We start from the raw sequence: 22,017 nt of genomic DNA, 5'->3' as shown, positions 1-22,017 counted from the left end.
TAGTACAGACTGGCAGAGATTACATCAGTCACGTCACACACAGAAAGATGTTACACAGATAGCACTTTAGAAATCTCATGTGGTTAAAAAGTAGTGGGGATAAAGTACACAGCAGCATCAATGGAAGTTCAGCATAAATAATGGCTCTGCAAAAGCCAAGTCACCCACTTAATTGCCTAACCACAGCAATGCCAAGAGGTTAAAACATTATTCTGATTTGCTTTTTTTCAAACAGTTTTTAACCTGAAGGTCCATAAGATTCTGCATTCAGACTTCTACATTTCTTACCTTTTGGGGGCAATAAAAATCTGACATTCCCCCACTGTATTAGAAGTACAGTGTAGAACCTTTCAGCAGACATGCTCTGCATTAAAGCTCTGGTTCCTAACCCTCTGTCATAGCCAAGTGATTGTATTCTGAAAGACCCTTTTAAAATGCAAATTCCTAAGGTGGGCTTTCTGAACAAAGGAACAATTAACAGTTAATCAGAAAAACAGCAGCATATTGTTGATCTCCATTTCCCTTCCAGAATAGTACACACTGCGTGGCACTCAGTATCTTTTTTTCTTTCTATTTTGTGGGTTCAGGAATGTGGCTGACTTTCTCTCTCATATATATATGCTTACATATATAAGCGTATATATGAACATATGCTTACACACACACACACACACACACACACACACACTTATACTCATTTTTTTTGTGTGGTACTGGAGTTTGAACTCAGGGCCTCACACTTGCTAAGTATTCGCTCTACCACCTGAGCCACACCACTAGCCCTTGTATATGCATCAATACACACGTGGGTGATGTGCACACTAAAACATAAAGACAACTGAAAACTGTCACAATATGTGTGCTATTCTAATATCAGATGATGTGGCTTCAAGTAGCCAAGCACAGCCTGGAGGAAAGCCCCTCACCTCCTGCCATACACAACAGCAGTCACTATTCAGATGTTGCAATGCATGTTTTATAAAAGTGTACACGTGGAAAGATGGTGATGCTCAGATGGTTTTCTGTTTATAGACGCCAAGACAGACAATCTTCTGGCTCTACTCTGGATTCAAATTAGTAAGAAAAAGTGCAACTCCAGCCTATTAACATGCATGGCAGAACTCACAGTGTCCATAATTCTCTAGGTAAGAAATGTACTCATACTAACCAATAGGCAGACACTGGATACTTACACCTCACAGAAATGGTATTTGGCTGGGGAAGGCCTACCTCTGTGTTTCAGCAGCCTAAAAATTGTCTGACGTTTCCCTAAGCTGGAAAGGATGACTAAGAAGGGAAACAGTACTTTAACACTTATCAGGGCTTAGTGTGGGGCAAGTACCACCTTAAGGGCTTTGAATGTTAAAACGTCATTTAATCTTCTAGCAAATCCACAGGCAGGTACCAGTATTTATTTTTACAAAGATATCAAGCACTTATTTACCATCATCAACTAGCGAGAAGCAGAACCAGAATTTGGAAAACTTAAGTTTCCATAATGTAATTAAAAAACAAAACAAAACAAAACAAAAAACAACTTTTTGCCACAGCAGTGGCTTATGCATATAACCCCAGCTACCTGGGAGGTGGAGATCAGGAGGCTTGTAGTTCCAGGCCAGATCCAGGAGGGGAGAAGTTAGTAAGACCCTATTTCAAAGAACAAGCTAGCTGTGGCAGTGCATGCCTGTAATCCCAGGTACACAGGAAGCATAAATAGGAGGATCATGATCCAGGCCAGCCAGGGCATAAATGGTGAAACCGTACTTGAAAAATAACTAAAGCAAAAAAGGGCTGGATGCATGGCTGAAGTGGTACAGTGCTTGCATGGCAAGCACAAGGTCCTGAGTTCAAACTCCAGTACTACCAAAAAAAAAAAAAGTCTTAGCTCATGGAAAGAAATACTTCCGGGGGTGGGGAGTGGCCCAAACAATGTATATACATGTGAGTAAATGTAAAAATGATAAAAAAAAATGCTTCCCAATAGTCTATTAAATCTTGACTATGGTATCAAGCAAATTCTACAATGATTTTAATCATATTTACTCTACTCTATAAGAAGTCTAGTATATTATAATTCCAGAAGAAAATGTTATACATGTCAACAGAACTCACTGGTATTATAGACTGAATTGTGTACCTCTCAAATTCCCATGTGAACCTCTAAACCCTAATGTGACTGTATTTAGAGATGGGACCATTAGGAGGTGAAGTTAATGGGGTTCTAAGAGTGGGACCCTCATCCAATAGGACTAGTGTCTTGTAAGAAGAGACACCAGTTGGGTGCCAGTGGGTCACACCTATAATTCTAGCAACTTGGGAGATAGAGATCAGGAGGATCATGGTTCAAAGCCAGCCTGGCAAATAGTTCAAGAGACCCCTATCTTGAAAATACCCAACACAAAAAAGAGCTGGTGGAATGGCTCAAATTGTAGAGCGCCTGCCTAGCAAGTGTGAGGCCCTGAGTTCAAGCCCCCCATACCTTCCCCCCCAAAAAAAAGACACCAGAGAGCTCACTCTCTCCCTACGCACTCACAAAGGGAAGGGCATGTTAGCCCACAGCAAAAGAACCACCCAAGAAAACCCTCACCGGAAAGCAAAGCCTATGGATTTTCCAGCCTCCAGAACTGTGGGAAAGGTAGTGCTGCTGTCTGATCATTCAGCCTGTGGTACTTTGTTATGGCACCCTAAGTTTATCCTCTTAACCATTCAGGAACTGTTTAAGAATCCTGATAAAGCTACAACTAGGAAATAACTGAAAATCCAGTATTTTAAGCTTACGTATATTTCCCCAAAGCTCTCATTAAGATCAGACAGGCCTGTCACATTTCTGTGGTGAGACTGACATGGTAGAAAGCAGTGAAGACCCCCGAGTACTGCAGATGGACTTTTGCAGTGGCTGTGGAGTGATGGAATTAGGGTAGCCACCGCAGCCTATGTGTATGTCTTGATGAGCCACCCCAAGAGAGGAAGGCCTGCTCTGAAATGGCCTTTACAAGGGAGAAGTCCAGGCCCTGGGCTGTCAATGCTGATCACAGCGCATGGACAGACTCAGCCCCCCCTCTCAGACCTTGAGTTCAGAAGGAGGTATTAGTGAAGGTGGATACAGACAAGGACTGGAAGAACCCAGGTACATATGAGGGGGCAGGGGACAAAAGGGTCTGTGTGTGGAGCTGACTAACACCTTGAGTGAAGGGGTGGGTACTAAGCTGTGGATGTTCAGGACAGTGGGCGGGTGGGCAGGGAGAGGGGGTCTGAGAGAGGAGAGAAGAGACACTCCAGAGTCAAAGCATAGCAGGGCTTTGACTTCAAGTTTTGGATTTTATAGCCTGCACACCAGAAGTTGATGGCAAGGTGTGAGCTGCAGCACAGCAGAGTAAGACTATCTCAAGATGACTGCTCCTGCTCCCAATGGAGGGCTGTGGCATGCATGGCAGAGCTGCAGGAAGGCAGGAAATCAGCAGGGCTCGCTCTGCTTCAGCACAGATTCCTGTGAACTCTGGACCACAGTGTTGCCGTGGTGATGCAGGGCTGTGGAGGGATGGCATATTTCTGAGGAGGAAGTGATACCTGGTGACAGGCTACAAGGAGGTCAGGGAAGGTGTGTAGAATTGCTGCCGTTGTGGCTCCTGGTGTGAACCATTGGTTGGTTCTCAGAGGTGCCATCCCTGGAGCAGTATGTTAGGTGGGAAGAAATGAGAGGCCCCAGGAAGAGAGAAGAGAGGGAGATGACTGCTCTGGTCGGGAAAGAGCCAGGCCCTCAGTCTGTGATGCCCACTCATGTGGACGAAAGCATATAGTGTTCTGCTGTCTCTTTTGTGTATTTCTATATGTTTTCACTTCTGTATTATCATGTAGCTCCTCACTCTTTAGGCTATAAGCTTCTTGAAGGCAGTGGCTTATAGAGGTTTACAATGCCCACTATGGTGCCATGTGGAAAGCATCTCACGTTTCTGCTAAATAAAATTGTTTTCAACAAAAATTAATCTATATAATCTCATTTCAAAAGTAGCATGAGCTCAGTTTTAAAAATACTGAATCATGACTACTTTTTCATCAGTATCTGTATGTTAACGTATCTCCTATCTTTTCATATTTTTTAAATAAAAACACTATTTAGTGGTAACTCACTTGTATGATACTTTCAATAAGAAGAATGCTGGCAAAAAGCAAATAATTAAAACCTGCTAGGGACATCGTAACAGATACTGCAAAAGTCATGCTCTATACTTACAAAAAGCTTTCTAAGACTTTTGTTTTAACTACCCATTTATTTGTTTCTCCCACTGAGGCTCAACAAATAACCCTGCAATAACATTAGAATTTTATTATATTTTGGTTGTCTAACTTAAAGGGGTGGTTAGAAGCAGCACATCAAAAAAGGGAGAGTAGCTGGAAGTGGCAGAACCCTAAACAATAACTGCACTGAAGTAACCCAGATATGATCCAGGGACCATCCTGTGCACGAGGGAGTGATCTGGTGCAGCTCAGCAAGACCTTATAGGCATAGCTCATTACATTTTTGGTGAGCCATTAATTTAAAATAAAGTTATAAGTGAAGTTAACAGTTCAAATTTTTTATATTCTGTTTAAGAAGGCAGAGAAGGGTATATAATGTTCTTCAAATATTTGTTGAGTAATAATAATAATGTGTCTATGAGATACAGGACCTTGGGAGTGAGGAGTAAAAATGGGCCAATGATTTATCTCCAAGAAACATTACAGCTTAAAAGTGACAATAGCACGGATGAATATTACACCGGTCTCTGGAGAAAGGCTGTAAGAAGACTTAGGTGCAGCTACTGGCAATGTTTAGGAGAGAATAAAGTATTTCAGTGGCAAGAACAAGCAGCTTTCTTTAGGAACTGTGCTTTCATAAACTTGGGGCCTGCGGGCAGGGTGACAGGAGTAGAGCCTATAGTACTGCTGTCCAGGAGAACTTGGTGAGTATGAAAATGTTCCTTCCACAGCGTAATTGAGCAGAGCAAAGGCGGTCAATGTGAGGAGCTAAACTCGAATTGTTTTATCCATTTTAATTATTTCACTCAATTGTTTTGTTTTTATTTTTCAGATGAGGATCTTGGTATGAACTCCACCTGCCTCAGCTTCTTGAGCAGCTGGGACTATGAATGCCACCACCATAATAGACTTTGTTTTAATAATACATGTGGCTAATGGATGCTGCAGGCAGGGTTGTGTATGAGTTCATTTCCATGACATGAAAGTTTGGTGCTGTGGCAAAGTTGTTTATTTACTTTTTTGAATCTACATTCCCAAGTTGGATTGCTCAGAATCTCTCAGACAAATGCTTATTTTCTTCTTAAACAGCTCTCTGATGGATATGCCCAAGAAGACATGTTAGGTCACTGATCTGTTTCCAAGGCCATTGACCACAAATTCTCACACACTTCATCTTGGCTGTTCTGAACCAGTCTGTGACAGAATTGAGAATGTGGTCCTCAAACCTGCACCTCCTCCTTTCCCCCAACTCCCATGGTAGAGTCACAAAGTGAAAGGAGCTCAGATCTCTATGTCATGTCACAGAGGACAACTTACCTAAGATACAGTGGTCCAAACACACACCAGAATATTGTAATTAAGAAATGCATTCTGAGGGTTAAAAATACTGCATTTTGGGCTGTTTGCAGAGCACTTCTAGCCAAATTAATTAATACACAATCAGTTTTCTTTCTTTGATACCTTATTTTCAATATTAGAGTTCTTTATACCAAACTTCAACTTCTCTTTAAATTCAGTTACTATCACTTTGCCTTTGATAAATATGGGGTATAACTAGCTAGGAGCATTGTTATTATGATTCACTTATCTCAATAATGACTCATTAAAACTTGTATCTGAATTAAATCATCTCAATTTATTTGATTTTTCCTGAAAATTCATAATCATCAATTCATCTGTTGTCAAGACAGAGTGATGTGCAATAGCCTTAGTTGTAGATTTACAAATTTAAATCTCATGTGTGTTGAATATAATTAGAAAATGTTCTTAGCTTTTGTAGCTAAGCTAAAAGTTGAGATTCCCTACTGCAATTTTGACAAAAACAAAACAAAAAAAAAAAAACTAGTCTAAGAAAAATGCTCTATTCTAAATTTGTTCAGGGGAATTTATGATGATTGTTGCTATTCTCACTCAGAGCAAAAAACAATAAAATTCTCCAACTATGCACATTGGTTAGTATTTATCAAAAAGTTCAAATAAGTATTAATAAACAATTCCCTGGTATGTGATGAAAACTATTCATTCATAGGTGGTCTACACTATGACTTCTTCCTCGGGCTGGGAGTGTGGCTCAGTGAGAAGAGTACTTGCCTTGCTGCCCAAGACCCTCGTGGAGATTGGGAAGCAGGAATTACTAAAATTTCTTACTAAGATATTACATAAATTATTGAATCCTGTAATTATTTGCTTTAAAAGCCTGCTTCTCCTCACCCCTGCCCAATAATTTTGGCCAGCTAGCATTGTCAACAGTTACATGAACTAGAAAATATCTCAATATAAGCAAGCAAGCAATTGAGAGGCAGAGTAACTCCCAGTCCCTTAGAGCAGACATAAGTCAGCAATACCAGAGACCAGGCTGGTGTCTATGTGATTAGAATTAAATGCACCAAAATGTATTCTCCTTTCATTACCTAGAAACTTATGATTCAGACATCCAAAAAAAAATCTAGAGGTTGCTTTTCAGACAAACAAAAACCAGCCTTGCCAAAAATTAATAGAAAACTACACATAAGTGATGTGACCTATAACAAATATTCTGAATGGGTATCCCTTAACACATGAGGTATAAATTATTAGGCATTATCAACAGTCATTTATATTTGTCTTTTTTGAAAAAACAGCAAAGGACCTACTTAGACTGCAGGGCATTTCCAGTGGTAAACCAGTGGACAACTGCTGTCTTACCAATCACTTTCCACAGATTAATACAACCCATGTATGACCCTATACCTAAAAGTAGACGAAGTTCCCCAGGGCCTTGTCCCGATGTCAGTCTACCAATCTGCTAGATTGACTGTTGGTGGGTGTTCATCTGCAGGCAGTAACTGTGACATACTGGATTGCACATATTCAATTTTTCATAGGAATCAAGTTATTTTCACGTTATCAAATAAAAATATACGGTATTAATAAGAGCTAACACTTAAACTTGACTTAAATGACACATAGGTGATTCTTTAAGTTTTTTTTAAATGAATGATTTAAAAAGTTTATGTTCTCTCAATGAGCCTCCAGAAATGTGTCTTAAAAACTCAACTCCCATTGATTTGTGCAACAATCTACAATAGAGCATGCTGGCACAAGTGAGGCAACCCATTGTTCAGTTCTTAGCAGCAGCTATTTATACTTCATTGTGTGTCATTTGTTTGGATCTAGGTGTTTTTTCTACCCATACCCAAAAGTAGTTCAATTCCAGCAAGTCTAATTGTTTCTTCTTCTGAACTTTTAAATCTATAATAAACTATCATCATGTTCTCATAGTCTAAATGTCTGAGTATCCTTTTCGAAGAAGCTCACAGGGTTATTTAGGCAAATGAGCTGCATTCTCTGTAAGATGAGTAAGAGCCAGAGGGAAGGCAGGGGTAGTTGATGAGGATGAAAGCAGGGAAAAGGAAAAAGAGTTATCATGAGGAGCTTGGCCTCCTAAAATGGGGCTGGAAACCCAGTGTGAGGCAGGCAATGGCATGTCTCAAATTTAGGAAAAACTTACTCTGCAGACCCTGACTTTCCTAAACCATGCCCCTGACCTCTGCTGTTACAATGAAGCACACATGTACTGGTCTTGCTACCTTCAGTGTGCCAGGACAGGGGTTAGCAATGCCCATATCTCTGGCCGTTTTCTTAAATCAATCTGCAGTACCTGTGCAGTGCTCAATAACTGACAGTATTCTCAAGCTTATTCTTTGCTTGCTTTGTTAAAAAAACAAAACTCAAAAACTATGCAATGTGCTTTTAAAACAAACAAAAAGTACACAATGCACATTACAATGAACTGATCCATCATTTTAGGGTTAAATAAAGAAAGAGCTAACTACTTTTCTGGCTTTAAATAACAACAACATGTTAACATGTTAATTGGGGAGAATGAATTTTCTGAAATTTTATGTTTGCAGAATTAAAGGAAGAAGTGTTCTAATATCAAAAAAGAAATGGCCTCTCACAAAGGAGGGGGAGCTAAAAATCAGAGAAAATGTGCAAATATACAAAATGAGTAGACCAATTTCACTGAAATCAGGACTGGCTTCATAAGTCCTCTCACTGTACCAATTATTGTAAAATCCCTAGCGTTCTATTAGCTAATGAACCTTTAGTGACAACATCAAGTTCTCATTGCACACAACTTGCAACATGTAAGGACTATGGGTGGACAAGAGAACAGACACAGCATGGTAAGCAGACAGACATACTGGCCGGCCGACGGGAATAGGAGCTTGACCATCCTGTTCCTGTCCACACAGACTGACCTTCCTTGAGACTTTTCTGGTTGCTCCCCTCAAGGCATTCCTTTTCTTTTAAAGGTTCGAAATCTCCAGCAGTTAAAATCTCTGGGAAGCCCTGTTGCTGCTTCTTGGAGCTATCGATCATGGTGAGAGGTTTCTGGAGACAGGCAGCATCCAGCAGGAGAACGGCTCGCTTTGCAGGTCAGCAGACAGTGTGCTCAGAATGCTCGGGTCTCTGGTCTTGGTCGCTCTTCACAATACTCCAATCATGGGGTGATTAGGTCTCTAAGTAGCTGAAGGCAGCCATTACCCTTTAGTTCCCAGCTTGACCTGCAAACACACTCCTGATGCTGGAATCCCTTAACTCTCTCCCACTTTGGGAGGCAGAGCCTGGGAGGCACGATTCTAAAATCCCACCCCTTTTCCCAGCCAGCCCCCTTCCTCCTGCCATTCCAATTCCCTCCACACTGGGTGCTTCGATCTGCAGCTTGATGGACCGAATCATCTGACGAACACTGAGTCAAGCAGTTAAAAATAAATTCTCTCTAGTTGTTAAAGAGTTTGCTGATACCTAAGACAAACTGCTGCCTGTGGTCTCTCTCAAGCTTTCTATAAACACAGCCTTGGGCTGTGGAAATACTTTGTATCGGCCAGACAAGCACATTCATTACTCATTAAGTTCTCCAGCTAAACAAATGACATAGGAGGGCATCTGAAGGAAATGGGTCTTATCTCAGCAAAGGCACCACACTGAATAAACATGCTACTGGCATATTGAATGAAACAAGAGTTATTTCACTTGCAAAGTTCTTTTGTGGCATGCTGTTCGCTGCAGAGCTCTCCCTGGTGCAGCAATACTCTTTGTAACAGGGAAATGGACTGTAACTGCTGCTTTCTTCCTCTGTCAATTCAGACTTGAGCAGCAGTTTTCTTTTGTGCCACTAGTGGGCTGAGAGAGTTAACATCTCCATGATTTTTTAAAGGAAAAATCCCCTCCCATGGATTGAAAGCAACGCCACTTGCAGCTTCTACTTCATAACACATTCAGCCAGCAACCAGTCAAAGTTTAATTTCACAGGAGCAATCAACCACGGGTTCTTCTCCTGCTTTCAAGGGATAGTGCTTGAAGAAACTCTCTAGGTATGGGAACAAGGCTTGTGAAGACAAGCCTGTTTTTATACATTCCAAATATTTATCTGTAGCCAATGTAATCTGATTTTTAAAATGATTCAAAGTATGCTCCTTTGCAAAATGTGCCCATAAAACCCAGCAGAGGTTACAAGAGCAGGAGACGGAATCGTGTCCCATGAGAGGTACCTTTTGTTCACTTTTTAATAACTGACTTTATTCCAGGCAGGGTGCCTGGAATATTAGGAGTTTTCAATTTATGGCAATAATTGAGTAAAAGAATTAAAGTAGAAGAAAGTGTAACAGGAAAACAGTTGATAATACTATGAGTTCTAAAGAAGCCCTAGATCAATGACCAAGGGCCACTAATTTGAGATGAACAACTAAATGTTCTCTATAGGAAGCACATTTTTTCTTTAAAATGTACAAATATATATGTATGTAAAAACAATTGTTTTTGGCAGGCTTGGGGTTTGAACTCAGGGCATTGCCCTTGCAAAACAGGTGCTCTACTGCTTAAGCCACACCCCCCGTCCATTTTGCTCTGGTTATTTGGGAATAGGGTCTTCCCAACTTTTTGTCTGAGCTGGCCTCGAACTGTGATCCTCTTTATTTCAGCCTCCCTAGCAGCTAGGATTATATACATGAGCCACCAGGGCCCAGTCTACAAATACACTTTAATTATGCACCTGATATGACCTTCTTTGTGGAATAATGAAAGGCTTACATTTTACAGCCAGGAAAATCAATATGGTTTTTCCTGCTCACACACAGATGGGACTGGACGAACCATTCCATCCTTTGTCCCTGGTTCCAAGGCTTGTGTGCACTAAACCACACTGCTCTAGAAAAATTGCCACCTACCCTTCTCCAGCATCTCTTGAGAATCGGATTACATAACAGATGATATGCTTTTTGTCAAGTGAAATTCCTTCTGAAGCAACATGAGCCATCCGTAGGTATGTAAAGCTCTGCAGAAACAGCAGGAGTTTAGCGGGCTCCTGCTCCCACCCCTGGTCCCGTGCCTGTGTTCTCTAAAGAACCACACCACCTGCACCTCTACAGGAGTCACATAAAATAAGCATTGTTTTCTGAGGACATTCTTAAGTTAGATGTTTTGCAAAGATGATCTCATGTAACCCCCAGCAATCCTTGTGATCACTATTGTGATTTAGACATTAGACATTTTACAGATCAGGACCCTTGTGAAAAACCTTATAAATGGCAGGCTTGGGATTTAACCAGTGTCTTAGCTCTCCAAAGCCCGAGTTTTTCTACTGTGTTGCCCAGATTTTTTTTTTTTAGATTATACCCCATTCCCAGGCTTTAATTTGATCATTAAACAGATTAAAAAGTAGAAGCCATAATTCTTATGGCCTAGTAATTCTATTCCTGGTGAAAGAAAAGAAAGCAAAAATAATCATACTAGAATGGTTTTTACAGAAGCATTTGAACTTTTTTTTTTTTTTTAATGAAATAGCTTTATTGAGTGCTACTCTGTTATGGGCAAGTGCTTTGAATAGATTACCTCATTTATCCTGTTGACAGACTTCTGAGTCCCACATTACTATCCCAATTTACACATGGAAAAACTGAGGTACAGAAATAAAATCAAATACTTTGCCAGAGATGGCTCATCTTAAAAGTTGTGGCTAGAGCTCCAATGTAGGCAGTTTGGCTCCAGGGCCTACATTCTTAATTACTTTGCAAAAAGAACAATAAAAACAATAAATCCCAATATTCTCTTTCCCAGTATGCTGCTTTTAAAACCTGAAAAATGGTGAAATGTTTTTAGGCCTCAAGTCTAGAAACCTGAGTAGAAACAAAACTATGCCAGCCACTTTAAAATTCTTTATATGTGTGTACTCAGTGTAGTTGGTATGCAAAAAAGTCTTCAGTCTAACGCTCTCCCAACTGAGCTATTTCGGCTGTACGCAAAAAAGTCTTCTAGGGATCCTCTGTAAGCTTATTTTTGTATCTAAAATGTATCAAAATCCTAATAATGACACATATTGTCCTGTTGTAGGTTCACATACAGTCTTGTCTTTATTGTTTTGAAAGAAACAAAAACAATTTCTCTAGTAGTGAATATGCCTAAAAGAATACTTTTCTATTTTTCAAAACATCTGAAATAATGTCAAAATCACAAGGGCATTTGTACCCCTAAATCTTCTGTGAATACGTTCAGACAGGAGACCTCTTTAAGGACGCTGATGTGTAATTGCTACAAACAAGGACACCCTCCTACAAAGCCACTGATGGTTAACATAACCATCAGTATCAAGAAATTAACACTGGTATTTCACTACCATCTGATCCTCAAACTCCAAGTGCCACCACTGTCCCAACAACATCCTTTGTAGCTACAGGACCAAGCCAGGGTCACATATAACACTAAGTTATCAAGTCCTTTCAGTTTCACAACTGGAACAGCTCCTTATCCTCAGTTTGGGTTTGTCTAATGTGTCCTCATGATTAGATTCAGGTGATGCATTTCGGCAAGAATGCTAGATTCAGGTGATGCATTTCGGCAAGAATGCCATCATTCTTTCTACACATACTCATGGTCCTCAACCTACATCCTGATAAACTCATCTTAAGTAGAAAATATTGTCAAGTCCAAAATGCATTTAATTGTTCACACAACCTATAAAACAGCTTACAGCACACTTGTGGAGCATTGATGATTTTTTTTGGGCAATCCTGAGCTGACTGGGAGTTGTGGCTTACTGCAGTTGCCCAACGTCACGAGAGAATTGGATTGCATATCACAAGCCAAGGAAAAGAACAAAAGTCAAAGTATGGTTTCTACTGAATGCATACTGCTTTTAAATCATTGAAAAGCCAGAATAATTGCAAACTGAATCATGGCAACTTGGGGACCAAGCTACATTAGTGCAATATGCAACTACAAGAAAAAGAATGCTCTTTACCTGGTTTACATTACCTATTTATAGCAGTATGAACTCATGGTTTCCTATTTTCTTCAATGGGTTTCACCTATTACTTCAGTATTTACTCTGATGTTCAAATTATCTCAGATTTAGCCAATGTGAACTCTCACTGTTTGTTCTTATCACGATCCTGTCACTCTTCTAGCACTTTCTTACTTTCTGGCACAAGATGTTCTAGGCTCATCTTGTACTGCTTCTGCCCTTTAGAAAGCCAGGTCTGAATGTGAGGTGTGTGCAGTGCTATCAGGGCTCCAGGCTCCCAGGCCACCTCTGAAGACAAAGCTAAGGAACATGCCTGTGAGTTTATGTACGTGTATACACACACAGATACCATTTATACCTTTCTGCATTAAGAGATGTCAAATACTTTAATATTTAGGTACACATATTACTCATTTATATATATATATTAAAAGCTACAAGTTCACCCTGATGTTTCCAATTCCAGTCCAATGCCACAAGCTCATTCTCATTTCTCTTTTCCTGCATGGAGAAACCTGTCTCCTACTGTCTCTGCCACCCCACTCATAGATGTCTGTACACCCCACTGCTGCCACCGCTGTAGCCAAACTCTGTCCCGATGCCTTCTCACTCTGGCAAGTGCCTCCACTGCCTTTGGGCAGCGGCCAGTCAAGGCCCCCACTTGTCTTTGGATTGAATTGCTTTCCAGTGGGCTTGCACATGTTTTTGATTTACACGTGTTACACCACCTTCATTGTCATTTGGCTCTATTGTCATGAGTGACATTTAACTTCAAATGATATGTGATTAAAGTAACTTCTGCTTATGATAAATCTGTTTTCATGGTGTTGGTGTAGATGCATACTCGAAAGAGCAGTGACAACATGAGAGATTGCCATAAATCAAGTTATTTTCCCACCACCCCAAGCACAGATATTTAATAAGCGTGAGAAAAACTGTATGGCTTAGAGTAGCAAAAATCCAAGAAAGGCTTTGGGGAATTAGAACACAAACAAATACGGCTCAAGGGATCTACACAAAAACTTGGCAGAGCCAATGCATGTTCACAAAGCTCTGATGAAAAAAGGCTCACTGTGATGACGCTGGACATTTATAAGGAAGAACCTGGGGATATTGCTAATGGGTACGACATGCAAAAGTCACAAAGGTAAGGAGACTACTCAGAACTGAGGGCCCTGATCTCCCAGCTTTCCTGACTTGGACATGGAGAGAAAAGACCTTTCTCTTCACCCTCCATGTCACAGACCCTTAGCAGCTCCTCACTGGAGCAAATGGAGACTGAAACACAATATTCAAATCCAAGCAGGCTGGACACATTTAGGAAGAAAAATTTTAGTAGAACTTACACCTAAAGTTTTCTTCTAGGATACCACATTTCAAGGAAAATATATTAGTTCTGACTCTTATTCTAAACATTACAGTGAAACACTATACCTTTAGATCATTTCTAAATGGGTATGATAAATTTCAATATTTTTGGAAAAAAAGAAATCCCAGCAATTTAGAAAGCTGAGGCAGGAGGCTTGAGAGGTTGAGGCTGTCTGCGGTCCATAGTGAGTTCCTGTCTCAAAAAAATATATATATACATAAAAAAAATAAATTTTGTATGTATATATATAATGAATCCTTCATTTACCACTTTTAAAATATGTTGAACACACAGCATTTCAGATGTAAACAAACTAGCTCCTATAGAAACTAGGGTTTTGTGAGGAGAAATGACTTTCTGACATGCTAAGGTGACAAGGTTTTGAAAGCCTACAGCTATGTATTACAGTGTATCTAAACACAAGGACAGGGCAAAGCAATTTACAAAGCTGCTCTTTGATTGGTGCTTGCAATCCCATCCTGGAATGCACAGACAGACTGGTGTAAGTGGGTCTGTCCTCTATGTTTGCTTCCTCCTCTAAAGATGTGAACTGTAACTACAGCAAGAGTTCTGGGTTGGGATTTTACCATTAACAGCTCACTGATTAACCTCTGTTCAGATCAGAGGAGAGGCTGTCTCACTGGATGGGACGAAGGGCAGCATGGGGTGGAGGAACACAGTTCACAGCTCCTCTGAGCTCAGTACTCATCCTTCCAATCTAGCACAAGGCTGGGTGTGTGTGTGTAGGGAGGTGGTTCTGACTCTCTGTGTCTCCTCTCCTCTGGATAAATCAAGAGATGACAGAATATACTTTGTCAGCTTAAAGAAAGCCACTCAAATCCTTCTCCTACTTCTAAGATTTACAGTTATATGAATGTAGACAACTGGCTGGAAGCTTTATAACCAAGAGCTTTCCTTAGATTATATGTTCTCTTCAGGTCAGTCTTTCTCCAATTCTCTGAAAACTTCTTAGCCATGGAACATAGAGTAGAACAAAATGATTACAGTTTTGAAGTTTTAGAAAGGTGCAAGGGATGAACAAACAGTTAACAAAAACTTAGCAGAGACAGGAAGTTATGGTCAGTATGATGAAGTTAGCAGTTGTAATAGCAAGAAAACCATTTACAATAGTGTTTCTCAACTTTTACAGTATTTCCCCTTGACCTTTTAAAATACTATTTTTCCTAATTACTATTCATGAAAATATACCGTGTATATATCTGTGCCTTACACATACATAAAAAATAAGATTTTTTTTCACTCATCCCCCAATAACCAATTTTTACTCCTGTTGATGTTTCATCTACAAGAGGGAAGCCGATTTTTCTTATTTTGCTGAGAAGGAAAAACAGCAAGATAATAGGAGTAAGAACCAATGTTCACCATCTGTAATAATGATTTTTAGATCACAAGTAAAAAAAGCATACTTTTGAGGATTTGAGCATCTTTTGATTCTCGGCAGCTGAAATGTGGGTGACATGTATTCTTATTTATATTTTATTATTTAGAAAAGAAGGTTCAGATATGACTGATATGTTTTCAAGTCACTTTGCTAATGAGCACAAATCTTTAATGCTGGTCTTCTGACTCCAACACTTTTCACCAAAAGCAAATACCTGTTTCCTTTTTTTTCCTTTTCATTAATTCTTCATGTGCTTTTCAAAGGTATGACATTTTAAGGAAAATTGGTGATTTAATTTTAGGGGACTGAAGTATTGCAAATGGACAGATGAAGCTCAGAGGCAGGATGGTTTTATGGAAGGAGCGGGACTGTAAAGCTAAACATAATTTGATTGTGAGGTACTGGAAAAGCTGCAACATCTCTGTGCCTTGGCTGTATCATCTATGAAAATGTAGTAGGAGCAGCAACAGCAGCTGTTTTCTGCGATTATAAAAATTAGAAAAAAGGGCATATAAAATCCTCGTCACAGCATAATGGGTACTCCTCACGTGGTGTGAGGATGCACACCATGGGCCTCTCCTTTAGCTGTTATCCTCCATGGCTGTGTAGACACAGCTAGGTTTGAAGTTTTTCTGGCAAGACCACACACACGAAAACAAACACAGACTTGCACACTGGCCAGGACACCATACACACCTTCTACATTTTTCAACCATATCCACAAAGGCTGCATGTAGCCCAGGGGCAGATAATTTGGGGGGATCTTCTGGAGTCTTCCTACTATTTGAGAGTTCATTTGTTAGTTAAATTTGAATTTCCTACATATGCAGAAAGTCCTACTTTTTCACAAAACTGGAATAAATAAAAAGAAAAACTGGTTTGAGAAGTAGGAGAATCATTAGGGCTTTTTATTTTAATGCTATTTGTCACCTCATTGATACAAATATATCTATGACCTCATCCTCACTCAAAACAACTCAATGAAGGTCAAGTCAATGTGCATTTACTAAGAGCATTCTGTGTGTTGGGGACCATGTTAATGATGGGAGACACAGTCTTTGTTTCCAAAGGAGTATGTCTAGAGCTTTTAAAGATTTCTGGCCTGTCATTTTTGTCCTCTTTCAGTTTCCGCTCCTATTCTCATGCTCATTGTATTTGTACTTTTGTTACTATGGTTGGGAGGAATATTTTTAAACTTCAAGTCTGCTGTGCACCAACATGTGGTCTGCCTGTGCATGACTAGAAGAGATGTGTTAGTTTGGCCATACCCAGACTGATCGGGACTCTGTTCAACAAAGAGTCCACAATTCATGCACTTGAGGGTAAAGTTAGTGTCACACTGCCATAGAAGTTTCTCAACACTCTCAATTTCTCAAGTGACCTCACAGAGGACTGTTTAAAAAAGGTACCAGTGCATGGGCCACACTTTGAAGAGTACTGCTTTCTGCCTATCCTCACTTCAATCCAGTCTTTGATTTCTTCCCAAACTATCTGTTCACATGTTAGCTGCACTTCTCTCCCTCAGTTATCTTTCAATCTAAGATAACTGTTTCAGTGGCCCTAGTCATCCATGACTTGATGCTCTGCCCTTGCTCCTTGCCTATGCTCTTTCCCCAAGTGACTAGTCATGGCCAAGTAGTCAGCTGTAAAGGTCTGAGAATTGGGTAGAACAAACACTAGAATATAAGTCTCAGGAGGACAAAGACATACTCTTGAATGTTCATGCATTCTTTACAAAAATACCAAATAAAACTTTGTGTTTCCATTTTGTAAACCTGGGGGGGGAAACAAATGTCCTTATTCACCTAGACAACAATTTTGTAAGTGTTGCTATATAGTAATAAAAACCAAAGAGAGCCATACATTCTAATGTTAACTCCAGAAAGGGTAAGATGATAGCCAGCTCACAGCTAAAAAAATGGGAGAGATCAAACATCATAGCACATGGCTGTCCACTCTGAGCCTGGACTGGGGTGGTGACTACCACTGTCAGGCATCAAGCAACAATCACACTTAGGCAAAAACATATTATGTCACAGTAAGTGAATATTGATTTGTATTTCACTATTGTGGATTTCTGTAATTTATATGCAGAGTTCCTGCTTTGTAGTTTTGTAAATGCTACTAAACACTTTTGTGGTTATACATAATTCGGCAACACTATACTAGTAGGAATTAAGTCACCTACTAACTGTTTTTAAAGACCTGCATATTACTTGTTTGTGAAATGCCAGTTCACTGTGTAACTCAAATAGAGAGAGGGGATCTACTTAATTTAAGGCTTGGCTTCTATAATATTATGTTAGGTTGGAATCACACATTTGCCTTTGTTACCTAATCTGTCTGTTCTAGTTTAACCATCTTGGGAATCACAACAAAGGTAGAGATAAAGAAATAGAGCTGGTGGAGTGCCTCAAGTGGTAGAGCACATGCCTAGCAGGTGTGAAGTTCTGAGTTCAAAGCCCAGTACTACCAAAAAAAAAAAAAAAAAAAAACCCAGTACAATGTCATGCCATGCCCTCACATAACTACAAAAACAGTTCTGTTATTTCTGTTATCTCTTATCTACATTATTTTGAATTACCTACCACAGTTCCAAAGCATTTTCATTTCTCTAAGATCATAGTACATTACCACTGTCCTCTCTCTCTCAGCAAGTAGTTGGGACCTCTAGATTTACTGTCAGAACTGAGGCCTTCAACATAAACTTCACTCCTCATTCCCAACATTCCTCCCATCTTTAGGAGAAATGGTTCTTGCCACGGGGATTCCAGAGCTTTTGCTCCGCACTACAGCTCCCATCGCTTACTTAAGACTGACCAACAAGCTATACCTCTCCATGCCCTCCATACTCCCCTCTTTTCTAATCTCCTAAGATTGTGACTCCTCACAATTCACTTCTCCTTTAGCCCCATCTTATGCACTGGGCTCAATGTTTACCTCTAAATGCCACCAAGGTGCACATGTCAGCCCCATGCCCATGATCCAACACTGGCTCAAGTACTTCTTACTTTCTAAATGGCAGTTTTTAAAGCCTGAGTTTTCCTTCTAAAATTAAGATATCTTTAATTTTAAGACTATGTGCTATACTAGGACTAAATTATCAATTTGTAAGACAGGCTTTCCTTGGCCTTACTGGAAAAACGAAGATAAAACCAAAAAAAAAAGAGAGAGAAAACGTCAAGTCACAGGCTAGCCTAAACCTTAGGTTGGTCCAGTTATAGACAATGAATGCAATTGAAGACCATGGCATGCCTTTCTGTTCATTTTCAGTCCCAATTATTACTGGAACATTATTATTGCCCAAATAAGGCTGCCCTCATGAATGAATAAGCAAGTGTCACTCACCTAAATCAAACTGCTTACTATCCGCTACCTCACTGAGTTGTCTTTGTCTTTGCTCAAGTTTGTCCGTCTGCCTTCAACCCTCTACTTCTGATCACTGCCCATGGAAACTACTCAAGTAAACTTCAAGCATAGATATGTTCTTTACATACCTCTCAGACTGTCTTCACTTTACCCAAGAGTCAGGTCTTTTCCTCTGCACACTCAGAACAATCATGATATCTGTTGTTAGAGGACTCAGCAATCTTGTAATGAGGCTAATGAAGATGGTGCTGCTAGCTGCTGAAGGGCATATGGCACTTGCTGCTTACTATAGCATTTCACTTATGCATTACATGTATTAACTCAATCTGCTCCACCCATTAACTATCTACTTCTTTCTCCATTTTATAGTGAAGCAGCAAGAGGTTAAATCACTTGGACAGCTGCATAGTTTTTACAAAACAGAACACACATTTTTTAAAACTTAGGCAGGATGGTCTCAGTCTACATACTAGCTTTTCTCAATAAGCTCTGTGAGAGAGTTAAGCCCTGAAGGTATCCAGTGTACATAATGAATTAACTTGTATCTAAAATGCTAAGTCACCCTTGGGAGAACTGAGAAAAGTCACTCACGTCAGGTCTGGTGGCTTACTGCTCTCTCAAAGATTGGGCTCAGATTGTCTACTCTTCTATGCTTCCTCTAACACTTGTCTGTGTACTTTGAGTATTCCTGATATCCCTTCCCCACCTTGGCAAATTTTACAATTTTTAAGAGCTGAAACTGCAACTAACTAATCTTTTTATTCCTATGACATCTAGTTTAGAGTTTTAATAATTTTCACATGGTCAGGTTCTTTTTATATGTTGATTTTTACATTCGGCACTGCAGGGTAGTTGCTAAGCATCTTCCTTATAAAAATTAATAACTAAAGCAACCTGTCATATATTTTTTGGTTGTGTCTGACATTCAAGATCAATTTTACTGGGGTATAACTTAAAGATGATAAGGTGCACCCATGATAAGATGTTAAGGTGTATGACTTGGAGGGTTTTGCCAAAGGCATATACCTGTGAAACCATGGTCACATGAGACACAGGACATTTTCATCATTCCCAAAGCTATCTACTGCCTCTCTGCAGTACCTCCTCTGCCATACCCAGCCCCATGTACTCACTGATCTACTCGCTAATACTATCAATTACTTTGCCTTGTCTAAAATTTTAAGTAAATGGAAACAGTATGTAGTCTTTTGTGTTTGAATTCCTTCACTCAGTATAATGTTTGTGAGAGTGATCCATGTTGCTGCACCTATCACTAGTTGGTTTCCTTTCTATTACTATTCAGTAATCCGTCATATGGAATATACTACATTTTGTTTATCCCTTCATCAGTTGATGGATATTTGAGTAGTTTCCAGTTTTGAGCTACTATGAATAAACATATTATGAACATTTATGTATAGACTTTGTGTAGATATTTATATGCACTTCTTTTGCATGAAGTTAACCACAGTTTCTTCAAAAGAACTTTATTAGCAGCTGCATTTGTAACAGCCCAAAACTGCAAATAACCATCCACACATAAGTGAATAAATAAATAAATTTTGGTATATCCATACAAGGGAATACTACTCAGCAATAAAAACTACATACAACATGGATGAACCTCAAAATAATTACATTGAATGAATGAAGCCATACAAAACAGTACATACTATATGATTTCCTTCCACCCTGCCTCTTTTTCCACTTTGTATTGTGGATTGCACGCACTGCATGCTAGGCAAGTACTCTACAACTTGAGGCATGCTCTCAGCCCTTTAGTTTTATCTTGTTTTTGAGATAGGGTCCCACTTACTTTGCCTGGGCTGGCCTCAAATCACGATCTTCCTGCCCTCAATTCATGTGATTATATGATTCCATTTCTATAAAATTCTAGAAAATGTAAATTAATTTATAATGATAGAAAGGAGATTTGTGGTTGCCTGGAGACAGCGATAGAAAAGAGGACTGGATTATAGGGGAATTTCTAAGGCTGATGGTGTCACCACTAGTTGTACATACATGACAAAGTTCCTCAACTTGAATTCTTTAAATATGAGCAGTTATTGTATGTCAATTATACTTTAATAAATTTGCATTGCAAAAAACCCACACTGGTACTTGTAGGAACAGAGAAATTCCTTTATGTAATATGATAACTCTGAAACAATCTCTATTATTTACAAAACTTTAGTTCAGTAGAAGGTTATGTACCTGTGTGTTAAAACCATGAAACAACCAAGAAGCACAACTGCTTTAAAGGATCTTAAAAAAAAAAAGAAAAAAGGTTAAACACCAAACAACCCAAGCCAACATGCATACACATTAAAATGAGTCCCATCTGTAATAACTGAAGAATATTTCTAAAAGAATATGAATGATATAACGCTGGTGCTATGAATGAATGTCATTCAAAGCTCCTATTTTGGTGGGTGTGACAGATCAGGATGGTAAAGGGTAGAAGATCCTGAAAATGGAAAAATGTATAATACAAGTAAAAAGAATTACATATGACAAAAAAGGCACTTTTTTTTTCTTTTTTAAATTTTTTTTCTTCTATTCATATGTGCATACAACGTTTGGGTCATTTCTCCCTTCTTCCCCCACTCCCTCCCTTACCTATCCCGCCCCCTCCCTCTCCCCCACTACCCCCTCGCTGCCAGGCAGAAACTATTTTACATATGACAAAAAAGGCACTTTTTAATTAAAGTCTTAATAATGAAAATATGACAGCTATGACCATGTGCAAAACAGCATAGCAACCACTGTTGGAAAACAAAAGGACTAGTGCTGCACTGTCACACAGACTCACAAATAACAGGAGAGAGAATGGGGCAGAAAAATGTATTTGCAAAAATAATGCCTGAAAATTCCCCAAACCCACCAACTAACCAACCAAAACCAACCAACCAAACAAAAAAACCTAACCCCCACAAACATAATAGTAGAGAATACGCCATTAATAATTGGAAAAAATAAACACTTAGGAATAAACCAAGTAAGAAAAGCTCTTGAAAAACACAAAAGTAGGTTTGAAAGATAGATAGTCCTTATTTGTGGACAGGCTAACACATTACCATAAAGATGTCAGTCTTCTCTAATTTACAAATATAGTGCAACCCCAATAAAAACACCAACAAGCTTTTCAATGAAGCCAGATAAGCTGACACTTAAGTACATAAGGAAAAAATAAAAACAGACAAATTGAGCCAGGAAAACACACACAAAGATAAGTCAGGTAACGTGGAGGACAAAGAGCCTTGACAGAAAAAAAAAAAAAAAAAAAAAAAACTCTTAAAAGGATTAGGGATCTGAATGAAAAAATAAAATTCAAAACACATAAGTATTCTCAATAAA

At 39.3% G+C, this 22,017-nt stretch overlaps 1 protein-coding gene across 9 annotated transcripts in view; it reads right to left on the bottom strand.

The window, feature by feature from the left end:
- Mrtfb (myocardin related transcription factor B) overlaps positions 1-22,017 on the bottom strand; it is a 184,786-nt gene that overhangs the window by 55,804 nt on the left and 106,965 nt on the right. The window contains exon 1 of one of the 9 annotated variants that reach the window (XM_020175345.2): positions 8,481-20,189. The exons of the other annotated variants lie outside the window; for them this stretch is intronic. Coding sequence (XP_020030934.1) covers positions 8,481-8,601 — 121 coding nt within the window. The 5' untranslated portion in view covers positions 8,602-20,189. Of the gene's footprint in view, positions 1-8,480; positions 20,190-22,017 lie in introns of those variants that run through there. 9 annotated transcript variants of the gene reach the window in all.

This window comes from Castor canadensis, chromosome 17, assembly GCF_047511655.1.
Source record: "Castor canadensis chromosome 17, mCasCan1.hap1v2, whole genome shotgun sequence".
Taxonomy (NCBI): Eukaryota; Metazoa; Chordata; class Mammalia; order Rodentia; family Castoridae; genus Castor; species Castor canadensis.
This window is presented reverse-complemented; position numbering and strand designations above follow the sequence as displayed.